Source organism: Neomonachus schauinslandi, chromosome 4, assembly GCF_002201575.2.
Source record: "Neomonachus schauinslandi chromosome 4, ASM220157v2, whole genome shotgun sequence".
NCBI classification, from domain to species: Eukaryota; Metazoa; Chordata; class Mammalia; order Carnivora; family Phocidae; genus Neomonachus; species Neomonachus schauinslandi.
Window position 1 is genome coordinate 24,535,956 of NC_058406.1, and position 13,540 is coordinate 24,549,495.

General features: G+C 52.3%; 1 protein-coding gene across 4 annotated transcripts in view; it reads left to right on the forward strand.

Moving 5' to 3' along the window:
* Window positions 1-1,796: 1,796 nt before the first annotated feature.
* AZIN2 (antizyme inhibitor 2) overlaps window positions 1,797-13,540 on the forward strand; it is a 39,205-nt gene continuing 27,461 nt past the window's right edge. The window contains exons 1-5 of one of the 4 annotated variants that reach the window (XM_044913955.1): window positions 1,797-1,942; window positions 2,037-2,154; window positions 2,827-2,999; window positions 4,527-4,700; window positions 12,545-12,717. In XM_044913955.1, coding sequence (XP_044769890.1) covers window positions 2,895-2,999; window positions 4,527-4,700; window positions 12,545-12,717 — 452 coding nt within the window. In that variant the 5' untranslated portion in view covers window positions 1,797-1,942; window positions 2,037-2,154; window positions 2,827-2,894. Of the gene's footprint in view, window positions 2,155-2,826; window positions 3,000-4,526; window positions 4,701-12,544; window positions 12,718-13,540 lie in introns of those variants that run through there. The other 3 variants (XM_044913954.1, XM_021683671.2, XM_044913956.1) reach the window with 3 other exon arrangements.

A 13,540-nucleotide genomic window follows, 5' to 3' on the forward strand; every position in this document is an offset into this window, starting at 1 on the left:
TCTTACTGTCATCTTTTCTTGAGGGCTCCCTTTGAGGTTTCTGCCATAGCTATGTCGATCTACCCCCTCCTAATCAGTAGATGTTTAGTCTCAGGAAGACCTCAGTCATAATTCATATTATGGTGCAAATGACTACAAATCTCTCAAAGCATGGACCTGCCAGGACCTGCAATGACCCATCCTGTAAAGCGGACTGCCCCTGAAAGGGTGCTCCAATGCATAGAAAGCAAGAAGTTACCAGGCAGAAGGGCCTAGAGAATTCATTCAGTCTGAACCCTCTCAGTTCACAGTGGGGAAACCAAGCCAGGCAGAGGGAACTTGGTCGAAGCAGGATGACCCAGCCAAGGACACCCAGCGGTCATGTGGCCAGGCGAGTGGGGAGCAGAAAATGGATCTTCCATACTCTCAAGGTCTACACCATATATATGCTAAACACCTTCTGATTAGGTTGCGCACAATGCCCTAGGGAGATACTGAGGCAGGACAAGAAGTGCCTCGGGCTTCCAAGAAGCCTACAGCCCGACAGAGAACATAAATACATATGTTAGACTAAAGAGCTCTTTGGCCCCACGGATTTGAAATGCTGCCCCCATTACCTATCAAGTTCTCCAATATGCATGAGATTATTCTAGATTCTGTTCTGTTTTACTGCCGTCTCTTTCTGCAGAGCACCATGATGTTTTAAAGACCATAGCTTTATAAAATATTTTGATATCTGGTCGAAGAAATCCTCTTTCTTTCTTCTTCTTCTTCTTTTTTTTTTTTCAAAGATGTCTTAGCTATTCATGTACAATCACTGTTTCAGATGAACTTTTGGATTAGCTTTTGAGTAACACACGTACTGAATCTTCTTCAGCCAGGCACTGGGCACTCTGAGGAGTCAGGCACTCAGTTCCTGCCCTTGGGAGCTCACAAAATAGCTGGGAAGTGTAACCAAACAAGAGGTGTAAAGCAACAACAGGAATCTCATGCTCTGGGTAACAAGAGCCAAATGAGTGAGGAGTCCACACAGATATATCTGCTGTGAGTTCCATTGTCCCTCCAGGCTAGGAAAGTCATGGGATGCTCGACAGGGAAGGTGACATTACACTGTACTTTGATAGGTGAGCAGGAGGAGTTTGTCAGGTGTAGAAGAGAAAAAATGCTTTGAGTTGAGGAAGTCAGAGAATGCACCTTGGAGGAGACATTTTATTTGAAGGTGAGTAGGAGTTTGCCCCATTCAGAAGGTGGGATGAAGGGAAAGATTGCCCTGAGCTGGGAAAGTCACATCTCTGAAGACATTTTAGCTGGGTTTTGAGTTGGAGGAATCAGAGAAGATGCTGGGAGAGGTCATTAAATAAGAAGGATTTTATTAGAAAAGTAACAGAAGGAGATGACATTTGACATGGGCTTTGAGGGATGGAATGAGCAGATCACCAGAGTAGAGGTGAGAGGCACCCGGGAGAGGAGGTAGTCAGAGATTTCCCAGAGCAATCAGGAAACCTCCTGGCTTCCTGCCCGCTCGCTAAGATGCAAGATCCAGGACCTAAGCTTCCCAGCGTGTAGGCGCTCGGGATTCTGAGGCGGCGGCTCTGCAGGTCCCACTTCACGGTGTGGGGTAGCGGTGGAGCCCGCCGGGCTGGGAGGATTGAAGCTTACTCAGGTTTGCCGAGCAGGGTGGCAGAGCTGAATGCTTTATGTCGGAATCGACCAATGGGGTGGCGGCACCCGGTTGCCAGGGCTACGGAGCGGGGCGGGGCCTGGGCGCCAGGGGCGGGGCCCGGGCGGGGCTTATATAAGCGGGCGGCAGGCGGCAGGCGGGGCGTGGGGTCGGTGGCTGCTGGGCGGGCGGGGCGCAGGCCGCGGGGCCCGAGCCGGGGGGAGCCGGCGAGCGGAGGCGCCGAGGATCCGATTCACTCGCTGGGGAGACCTATGGGCCGAAGCCGTGTAAATGCGTTTTAAGGCGAGTGCGGGGAGTGGCTCGGGGAGCCTCCGGGGGCAGGCGCCCTCGGCTCCAGTGCTGACCTGCCCCCGGCCCCCTTGCCTCCTCTCAGCAGGGGCCTCGGCTCCGCAACTGCCACTCCTCCTTGGGGTGTTGCACAAGTTTCGAGGTCACCGGCGACCCCCCCTAGCAGCGCGCCTGGCTCTGGCCCCCGCGAAGGAGGACGGGGCTTGGTAAGGGGGTGTGGGGGGCGGGTCCTCGGCCCTGCACTCGGGAAGGCTCACCCGGGCAGAACCTCAGCCTTCGGTTCCCGCCCGGGAGCCCACGACCCCTACCCACCATGTGGCCCCATGCACGCTTAGAATCCTAGCACGTCAGGACCTGCCCCCCCCCATTTACAAACGGTGAAACTGAGGCTCGGAGAGGGGACAGGGCGTACCCAAGGTCACGGAGCGGGGGCGGACTCGAACCTAAACTCCTGCTCTGGGGCTGAGACTCCTTGGTGGGGCCACTCCCAGCCTCTTTAGTTGGGCGTGGTCAAGACTGAGGGTCCGCTGAAAACTTCCCCACCCGAGCTTCTTGGCTTTCCTGCTCCCTCTCGTTCTTTTCCTTTTTGCTAAAACCCGAATTTCATAACTGGAAAGGATCTCCAAAATAATCCATCCATTTTACAGATGGGGAAACTGAGGCTCGGAGAGGCAGTGACATCTTAGGCATGTTATGCCTTGTCCCAGTCAGGATTCCTGGTCGTCCCCACCCTTCCCAGGGGACCTAAACTCCGCAGGCTTGTGCTGGCGGTGGGGTGTGTCAGGACCGGGCGCCCCGGCTTGGGGAGGTCAGAGGGGCAGCGGAGGGCAGCCCCCCCAGCGGGCCCCCTCACTTTACCAACCCCCTTCCCCCTGCAGTGTGTTGCATACTTTCTAAGGCGGCCTGGCGGCGGCTTCATCCAGCCCATCGGCTCCTCCTCCTCGGCATGGCTGGCTACTTGAGCAAAACAGACTTTGTGATGGTGGAGGAGGGCTTCAGCACCCGAGAACTGTTGGAGGAGCTCACTCTGGGGGCCTCACAGGCCACCGCGGTGAGGGACTGGGAGTGGGGGTGGGTCTTTTGTTCCCTGTGCAGGCCCCGCTGCCTTCTCTGGAAGGACCCCTGTGGCCCTCATCTTCCTTCATATTTGGCGTTCAGTCCTTGCTGTTGGCCAGAGACGGGCTCATTTGACCCCCATTTCCTTGTTTTTGCCCCAAACTTTGTTCTTCCTGCCTGCCCTGCCCTGATGAACAGCACCACCACTATCTACCCAGCCCTCTAGGTCAGAAACCTGGGAGTCCGGCTTCCCCTGTCATCAGGGCACCACCAAGCTCCTTACACCACCCGCCGGGGTGCTCTGCCCGGCCCTGGCTTTGTAGTTCAGACCTCATCTCTCTAGGGGCCCACTGACCTTCTCCCTGCCTCATCCCACCGGCTCCGACTCCATCACAGCCATGCTCAAGCTCAGAATTGTCTGGCGGTCCCCCACCGCCTGCAGGGTCAAGCCCGAGCTCTGCCTTCACAGCCCCGCTCCCGGCTTTGCCCACAGCGGACCATGCTCCGTGGGAGCCGACCAAACGACCGCTCTGTTTCCCGATGACACCATGTGCTGTTATCACCCCTCTGCCCAGGCTATTCCCTCTGCCTGGAATGCCCTTCTGCCGGCCTCTCTCGCCCTTATCTATTTCTGTCCTTCCTCATTACTCATCAGTGTCACTTTGTCCTAATCTCCCAGGCCGATTTTGTATTTCCTTTTCTCTGTGGCCTCCACTGCCTTGTGGAGGAACTCCCGCGGAGCATTTATTGAATGGGCCTGTCATTGCTCAAAGCGTTGGCTGTCTTCAAGACCCAAGCCCCTTCAGGGCTGGAACCCTGTCTGGTCAGCTCTGTCCCTTAGCATCATGTCAGACACCAAGTGGGCTTCAGTAAAAAGAAGTGTAGCATAAAAGGGAAACAGTTCCAGCGAGGGCTGAAGTAATGCTGTCTCACCCAGAGCCTCGTACATGTTTTGCCCTCAGCAAATCTGTGATGACCGGTTGCTCACGGGCATGGGTCACAGTGGCGGTGGGACTCACGCAAGGCTTCAGCGAGCGCCTACGTGTGGAAGGCCGTGGGCTGCAGGCCATAGCTTTGGCCTGCAAGGAATCTATCTTTTTCTGGAGAAGATGAATGTATATAAAGTTCCGATACTTTGAAAGCATGTGCAAAATGCAGTGAGAGCATTAAAGGCAGAGTTAACGGCCTTATTGTTTGGGGGAGGTGAAACTTGAAGGTAGACTGGGAATTTGCCAGACCCGAGTGGGGGCAAGGGGATTCTGCGCGAAGGGCATGATGGCAGCAAGAGCTTGGAGGTGGGGAAACGCAGCAGTGTGGGGCTGGAGCTGGAGCTGCGGTGAGTGGAGGAGGGGCGGGAGCCAGATCACAGAACCCAGAATGCAGGCCTTCTGTGCAGAGGATTGTAGAGCCGGGTGGCTTGGTGGCCAGAGCCGGGCCTGGGGCAGGTTCGCCGGGAGGACGGCAGATGGCACGCACCAGGAGGGAGCCGAGCGAGGGTCTCACATTCACTCTTCTCGCGCAGGGTGACGTCGCTGCCTTCTTCGTGGCCGACCTGGGTGCTGTGGTGAGGAAGCACTTCTGCTTCCTGAAGTGCCTGCCTCGAGTCCGGCCCTTTTACACGGTCAAGTGCAACAGCAGCCCCGGTGTGCTGAAGGTCCTGGCCGAGCTGGGCCTGGGCTTCAGCTGTGCCAACAAGGTGAGCCCCTGCCCCCCGCCGGCACAATGGCCCTCGCTGCCTGCTCAGCATGCACGAGGTTGGGGTGCTGCCTGCGGGCCCTGGGGAAGCAGGGGTGACGTGCCATTGGCCCCTGCCCCCTGGGACGGGCCACCCACTTGGGAGGGGTGTTGAAGGGATGAGGGAGGGAGAAACAAGCATGGAAGTTCTAAACGGGAAGCCGTGTGTGTCTCTGGGTAGGTGGGTCACCTTTTTAATGGAGATTTTCAAGCTTCTTGGCATAGAGCTATACATGGTATTCTTCTAATTAAAACAAGACAAAACAACAAAAATACCTTCTTATCATTGTTTTTTTTCTTTTATAGTCTTAGTAATGTGTGACAGTACATTTTCTCAACTAATCCTTTGAGAATTCTGTTGTGTTGCCAATTTTTCTGCCTTTCTAATGAGATTAATGCTGTTGACTTAATTCCCCTCCTGCTCTCTCTAGATTTACTTTGCTTATTTACTGTCGTTCTCTAGTCGTTGAACTCCAGTGTGCGGGTCAGTGTATAACTAGGTTGACAATACAGTGTTGAGTAAGACAGCCTCTGCTGTCTTGGAGTTGAATGCTTCGCTCATCTGTTTTCTTCCTGTTCTTAGTTGATGAAAGGCTTCAAGCTTACAAAGTTTCCTCAGAGTACCGCTTTGGACATATTTATTCATTCAGCAAACCTTTTTTGAGTACCTACCAGGGGGGCACGTTCTATTCCAGGTGGGGATTTAGCAAGTGAACAAACCAAACCAAGCCAAACAAAAAAGGCTCTTCTTTCAGGGAACTTGCTTTCTAAAAACCAAATAAGTTAAACAATGAAAATCTATATTATTTTAGATGGTCAATGGTAGGGAGAAAGTTAAAGTGGGGAAGGGAAGTAGGAAATGTTGGGAAGGAGGATTCTACTTTCATGTAGTCTGGCCAGGGAAAGCTTTGCTGAAATTTGAATACAGACCCGAAGGAAGCAAAGGATCAAGCCAGGTGGATAACTAGGGGAAGAGCTTCCAGGCAGAGGGCACAGCAAGTGCAAAGGCCCTGAGGTGAGAACAAACCTGGTGGGCGTTGCTTTGTGATATTGTCATTACTATTATTTTTTTTAATGGTTAGTAATGATTGTTTTGAGGGGAACTCCTTTCAAATCCTGGTCAACAGCATGGTTGAGTGTTGTGAGGAGGATTCTAGAAAGGGACCCTGGAGGAGAAAGGAGGAGAGCTAGCCTGGGCGGGATGACAGGGGTGGAGGGATTCTGGGTGGGAAAGAGGTGTGCACCATGGTGGGATGGTGAGAACAAGCAGGTTAACCTTTCTCAAAGACGACGGTAACGCTCTTAGTGATAGGTGAGTCTCTCCCCATTGTCACCTCAAAACCCCCTTGCATTAGCCCTTGCTTTGCACACCTAGATTCACGTGTGTCTCACATCAAGCCCGTGAGGTGCGTAGGGAGAGAGATGGCCATTTTACAGTCGAGGAGACTGGGGGCCAACCGCGCGCAGCTTGCTGGTAGCAGAGCCTGGACGTCCCCCTGCGGGCATGCCGGGGCTCAGCTCTGGGAGAAGAGGGCGGGGCTCCTTTCCCAGCCTTCTTGGTCTAGGGGTGAAGAACAGGACTCAAACCCCCTGACTAGTCCTGTGTGTCTGGAAACCCAGAGGTGGGGCCCTGTGCTTGGCCGTCTGGCCTCAGGGCTGGCCTCCAAAGAGCAGAGTTAGAGGGTGTTAAGGGCTTAGACCTTGAAGTCCGCAGGGATGTTAAAAGCATGTACTGTTGCTGAGTGCTTCTGTCCTGCCAGGCCCTTTGCCGATCGTTTTCTGTATATGATCTCATTTTATTCTCGCAACAACCCTGTGAGGTAATTATTACTGCCCTGATTCTGACAACAGCCCAGTGAGGAAGCATTTAACAGACTGGCAAGGGGGCGCAGGGGGAGAGCGACTCGCTGGGAAGTGGCCACGTGAGTAGGGCCAGCAGCAGTGGGGTCTCCAACTCTCTCACTGCATCTTTCCCTTGGGGAGGGCAGGGCAGAGCTCAGCCCCAGCTGGTGACGATTGTCTTCCTAACCCCCAGGGCCGACAGAGGCCACGCCCCCTCCCTGCAGGTGGGAGGAGCCGGCTTACTGAGAGGTGGATCGAGATGCACAGCTTCTCTTGAAAGGCCGACGCTGCCCTCTTCTGGTTGGCCATCCCTAGTGGCTCCGCTTAACATTGGCCGACATTGACCCAGGGCCGGTGTGAGCGGGGCGGTAGTTATGCCATGGACAGGTCAAGGGCACAAGCCACACCTTGCGTGGGGCTCTGGTCCACCCACCCACCTTCCCAAGGACTTTATGTCACCTCCCCTGCCCCCATCCTGCCTTCTCTTGCTGTCTCTATCAGCATCCTCCCATCCCCTAGCCCAGTCCCATGCTCCCTCTTTGAGGCCAGAGTTGTCTACACTCGCCTGTATGTGTGCACCTGGCTGTTTCCCTTAGCCCCGGCATCTGAGCCATGCGTCCCCATTTCCACTGTCACTACTCCAAGGAATCTCTTACTAACATCCCCAGCGATCTCCAAGATTCAGTAGTAAGTACTTGATTTTAAACATGCATTTTGAATTATTCAAAGAATGCATTGATTCATTCACACACACATGTAGGCCTTCAGCTTTCTGTTTCCAGAGATAATCACCGTTATGAGTTTGAGTTTGGTGGGTATATGGTGTTTAAAAACTAGGTACAACTATGATCCATAGAAAATGTATTAAATGTAAAAGATGTTTATGTGGTGGGTACTGTGTCGCAATAGCTTTAAACTCGGCAGGTGTTGAAGATCTGTCCATCGTGTCCATGCATTTAGACCTTGTCAGGGACACTCCTTGGTCCTCTTATTTTTCGGACTCTCAGTAACATTCAACACAGCGACTGTTGTTGTAGTAAGAACATTGAATGTGAGGGGCGCCTGGCTGGCTCAGTCGTTAAGCGTCTGCCTTCAGCTCAGGTCATGATCCCAGGTCCTGGGATCGAGCCCCACGTTGGGCTCCCTGCTCAGCGGGGAGTCTGCTTCTCCCTCTCCCTCTGCCCCATCTCCCTGCTTGTGCGTGCACATGCACCCTCTCTCTCTCTCTCAAACAAATAAAATCTTAAAAAAAAAAAAAGGAACACTAACCTTGAGATCTACCCTCTTAACACATATTTGTGTGTACAGCACAGTATTGTTGACTATAAACACGGTTCTGCAGATCTCTAGGACTTCCTTCGTCTTGCAGGACAGGAACTTTATACCCACTGAAGAGCAACTCCCCATTTGTGACAGATTCTTTTTAAAGACACTCAACAATAACCTATGCTGCTAGTTTTAAAGACTTCAGATGTCAATCAGCTGAATGGGAGTGCTGCTCTGTACCTGCCCCCCGACCCCTGGGAGAGTCGACACCTTCCCTCTGTACAGACAGGGGTTGCAAGACAAGGTTTGCCATGACAAGAATATATATATATATATATATATATATATATATATATATATGTAATTTATTTTTTTATTAACATATAATGTATTATTTGTTTCAGGGGTACAGGTCTGTGATTCATCAGTCTTACGCAATTCACAACGCTCACCATAGCACATACCCTCCCCAGTGTCCATCACCCAGCCACCCCATCCCACCCCCCTCCACTCCAGCAACGCTCAGTTTGTTTCCTGACATTAAGAGTCTCTTATGGTTTGTCTCCCTCTCCGGTTTTGTCTTGTTTCATTTTTCCCTCCCTTCCCCTGTGATCCTCTGTCTTGTTTCTCAAATTCCTCCTATCAGTGAGATCATATAATACTTGTCTTTCTCTGATTGACTTATTTCACTTAGCATAATACCCTCTAGTTCCATCCACGTCATTGCAAATGGCAAGATTTCATTTTTTGATGGCTGCATAATATTCCATTGTATATATATACCACCTCTTTTTTATCCATTCATCTGTTGATGGACATCTAAGCTCTTCCCACAGTTTGGCTATTGTGGACATTGCTGCTATAAACATCAGGGTGCATGTGCCCCTTTGGATCACTACATTTGTATCTTTGGGGTAAATACCCAGTAGTGCAATTGCTGGGTTGTAGGGTAGCTCTATTTTCAACTTTTTGAGGAACCTCCATACTGTTTTCCAGAGTGGCTGCACCAGCTTGCATTCCCACCAACAGTGTAGGAGGGTTCCCCTTTCTCTGCATCCCCGCCAACATCTGTCGTTTCCTGACTTGTTAATTTTAGCCATTCTGACTGGTGTGAGGTGGTATCATTGTGGTTTTGAGTCGTATTTGCCTGATGCTGAGTGATGTTGAGCACTTTTCCATGTGTCTGTTGGCCATTTGGATGTCTTTTTTGCAGAAATGTCTGTTCATGTCTTCTGCCCATTTCTTGATTGGGTTATTTGTTCTTTGGGTGTTGAGTTTGATAAGTTCTTTATAGATTTTGGATACTAGCCCTTTATCTGATATGTCATTTGCAAATATCTTCTCCCATTCTGTTGGTTGTGCCGTGACAAGAATATATAATCTATGTGCTGTTCCCCCTCTTCTGGACGTGTCCTTCTTCCTCCCCTCTCTGCAGGTCCTGGGTACCCGACTTCCCTCTCTCTCAATGAGAGAGCTCCTCTGGATTCTGTCTCAGGCTCCCTTTCTCTTGTAAACTCTCCCTCCTCTTAGGGTAATTTCATCTCCTCCCACCACTGTAAATACCATCAGTATGCCGCCACCTCCCACATTTTGATCTCCAGCCCAGACCTTATATCTCCAGCAGCTGCCGGGATCCCACAGGATGCCTGGAACCCGGTGTGTTCCAACACGCTCACCATCTTCCCCTTGGAGAAGGGCTGCTTGGCCTGCTGGGCATGGAGTCAGACAGCCCCACAAGCCAGCTACCACTAGGCTTGCCGGCCCTGCCCCCAGATCACCTCTCCCCCATCTGTTCCCTCACCCCAGACGATTGCGACCAGTCCCCCCAGAATCTTCTCGGCCCTTCCTGCGTCCGTGTTCACACGGTAGCCAGAGTGATGTGCGTTTAAACCTTGCAGTTAAGGTGCAAATCTGACTGTGCCATTTCCCTCCTTGAAACCCTTCCAACGGATTCCCTTGACTTGCCGGATGAAATATAAATCCACATCAGCCATCTTGGTCTCCCTGTTGGCTCTGCCCACCTCCCTGCAACCTTATCTTCCCCCGTGGTGCTCCCTCTGCCCAGGTCACTCCAGTGTTCCCTGTTCCTTGACCAGGCTGAGCACATTCTGCCTCAGCCCCTCAGTCCAGACTGCTTCCTGCTGCCAGAACCATTCTTTCCTTCCCTCTGGGCCTGGACGAGGCCTCCTGTGGAGCTCAGCTTAACTTTCTGACCCTCAGAAAGGCTGTCCTTGGCTCCTCACATCCGGGTCCCCCATCCGGCTCTCTAGTATCCTGTGCTTTTTCCTCAGGGCTCTGCGTTTGTAACTCCTTCATTATTTATCGCTCATTTGTTCTTACCTATTTTCCCCACTGCCTGAAAGTTCCACAGAGTCAGAAATTTGTCTACTTTACTCACCACTTGTTTTCTTTAGCACCAGGACAGAGCCTGGCATCTCAATGGTTGCTCAAGAAACACTTGTCAGCTCAGCTTCGAGGTTGAATTCTCCATCACAGTACTGTGGTTAAGAGCTCGTGTGCTGAAGTCTGACAGTCCTGGGTTAGAATCCCAGCTGGGCCACTTACAAGCTGTGTGACTTTGGACAAGTCACTTCACCTCTGAGCCTCTGCTTCCTGCCTCATAAAATTATCATGAGGATTAAATAAAGATGTACATAAAATATTTAATGCTATGGCTGTCATATGGAAATCCTTCAGTGAATAACACTAGTTATTGTGTAAGTGTTTCTTTTTTTTTTTTTAAGATTTTATTTATTTATTCATGAGAGACAGAGAGAGAGAGAGAGAGAGAGGCAGAGGGAGAAGCAGGCTCCCAAGGAGCAGAGAGCCCGATGCGGGACTCGATCCCAGGACCCTGGGATTATGACCTGAGCTGAAGGCAGATGCTTAACCATCTGAGCCACCCAGGCGCCCCGTGTAAGTGTTTCTAATCAGAGCTAAATCACAAGCCCCAGATTGCTACCGTGGCTTCCTCCTCTTACGTCATATGGTGAAGCTGGGAGCAAAATCGCATTTGCACATCCACTCAGACTCAGGGACTTTGGAAGCCAGCTGTGGGGGCAGCAACTCCAGCTTCGTCCCACTCTGCTGCTTGCTGGCTGTGTCTCTGCAGGCAGGTGGACTTCTCTGAACTCAGTGTGGTCCTCTGTAACGTGTGGCCAATGCATACCTCACGGGACAGTTCAGGCATCACGTGAGAATGCACGTAAGTACCCCGTGCTGAGAAGTTGCTACATTAAAATTAGTCTTATTAGAAACTCAGGATGGCTAAAGATGGCCCTGTGTCTCCCACGGTGTTTCAGAACAGGCTTCCTCTTGACTTCCTGCCCTCCATCATCTCAGACTTGAGTTTGCAAGCTGGGTCTGCCTCCTCCCTGCTGCGTCGTCTCGCTGAGTACCAGGTTCCTTCTCTCTAGAGCGGAGCCAGGCCCCTCTGACGGGGTTACTGTAAGGAGTAGATAAAGCAGTGAATCCAAAGCAAGGGTTCGCAGACGATGGATGGTCACCAGATCCAGGCCACTGCCTGATTCTGTCAAGTTCTATTGGATCACAGCCACACTCATTCACTCATGCACCCTGTCTGGCTGCCTTAGTGTTGAATAGATGTCACGGAACCTATATGGCCAGGGCGTCTGGGTGGCTCAGTCTGTTGAGTGTCTGGCTCTTGGTTTTGGCTCAGGTCATGATCTCACGGTTGTGAGATCAAGCTCCACGCTGGGCTCTCTGCCTGGCATGGAGTCTGCTTTGGATTCTCTCTTCCTGTCCCTCCCCCTCTGCCCCTCTGCCTCTCTCCCTGCTTGTGGCTTGTGCATAAGCTCAGAGGTGCTCTCTCTCCCAATACATTACATCATTAGTTTTAGATGTAGTGTTCCATGATTCATTGTTTGTGCATAACACCCTGTGCTCCATGCAGAATGTGCCCTCCTCAATACCCACCACCAGGCTAACCCATCCTCCCACCCCCCTCCCCTGAGCCGAAGGCAGATTCTTAACCGACAGAGCCACCCAGGTGTCCCCAACAGGGAATAGTCTATTTATTTATTTTTAAAAGATTTATTTATTTATTTATTTGACAGAGACAGAGCGAGAGAGGGAACACAAGCAGGGGGAGTGGGAGAGGGAGAAACAGGCTTCCCGCTGAGCAGGGAGCCCGATGCGGGGCTCCATCCCAAGACCCTGGGATCACGACCTGAGCCGAAGGCAGACGCTTAATGACTGAGCCACCCAGGCACCCCAGGAATATTCTTTAAACATTAAATCTGTCAGGAAAATGTGTCAGGTGCCTATTGTTAGGGCTATCATGACTCCATGTAATGTCTTTGAGTGAATTAGAAAATGTACCCATCCTTGAGGCACTTATTATAATGAATATACTGATTTTGTGAGACTGAGATGCTTTACTGCCAGGAAGTTGTAACAAATATATAAATCTATAGTGGATTCTCTATGAATGGGACCTCCCTCCTCTCAATTTTACAGTGCGCCACCTGCACAGCTGTCTACGGCAGCCTTGTCTGTCAAAGAATGGTGAACCGGCGTGAGTCCTGATTTTCACATATCTGTTGTGTACAAATGAGGCCCACTTCTTAGGGACCTCCCCCTGCATAGCTATGACTCTGCCCCTCATTTGTGCTTCCTCGACTTCCGTGGGCCTGGTAGGCCCTGAGCCTCCTCACCATCACCTTTGGGACCCCACAGGCAGAGATGGAGTTGGTCCAGCGTATTGGTGTCCCTGCCAGTAAGATCATCTACGCCAACCCCTGTAAGCAAATCGCACAGATCAAGTACGCTGCCAAGCATGGGGTCCAGCTGCTGAGCTTTGACAACGAGGCGGAGCTGGCCAAGGTGGTAAAGAGCCACCCCAGTGCCAAGTAAGCAGAGAACCACTCGTGGGGAGGGCTGTACTGACTGTGAGGGCAGAGGGGGAGGGAGGAGTGGCGCTGGAGCAGAGGACCCTGCCCTGGACCCGGCCACATTCCCAGGAGTCTGGGGCGGGCGCTCCTGGACTGGACCCAGCGAGCCAGGGCCTGATGAGGGCCAAGGCAGAGATTCTGGGAGTCAAAGTCACAGGCTGAGGGAGCAAGAGGAGGGTGGTCAGGAAAGCTGCATGGAGGACGTGGCCTTCAAGGTGGGCCCGAGGAGGGAGTGGAATTAGCGGAGCGCATCAAAGCACAGAATGAGAGGAGGTCAGAAGCGGCTGGGGGCGTGTGAGGGATGAGCAGAAATTTGGTGTGGCCGGAACAGACCCTGTGCGAGGGGTGAGGGCAACCGTGATGGCTGGTGGGTCACGGTCCCAGGGCAGGGACCTGATGCACAGGGGCTTTGGCGGGGGTCAGGGCTGGACATTTTGCTCTGGCTGAGGCTTTCATGCGGTCGCCTGATGCTGTCAGGGGCTCCAGGGAGGGCCTCCTCGGGGCGATGGGGAGGCCCGGGGGGGGCCACTCTGGTTCACCCAAAGCAGCTTCCATTTTGTTGGTTTTACGTGATATTGGGGTTCTCAATAAGACTGTGTTTAAAAAATGGTTCCCCTCATACAAGAAAAGTTGGAAAAGCCTGGCCGGTGTAGAGGCTGATTCGGAGGAAGTGGAGCTGCCGGGGAGAGCTGGTGAGGTCGGGACCAGGGCAGGGGCCGCGGGATGGGCCCAGAGACGTTTAGGGAATGGAAAGGACGGGCCTCGGAGGCTGACTGGCAGT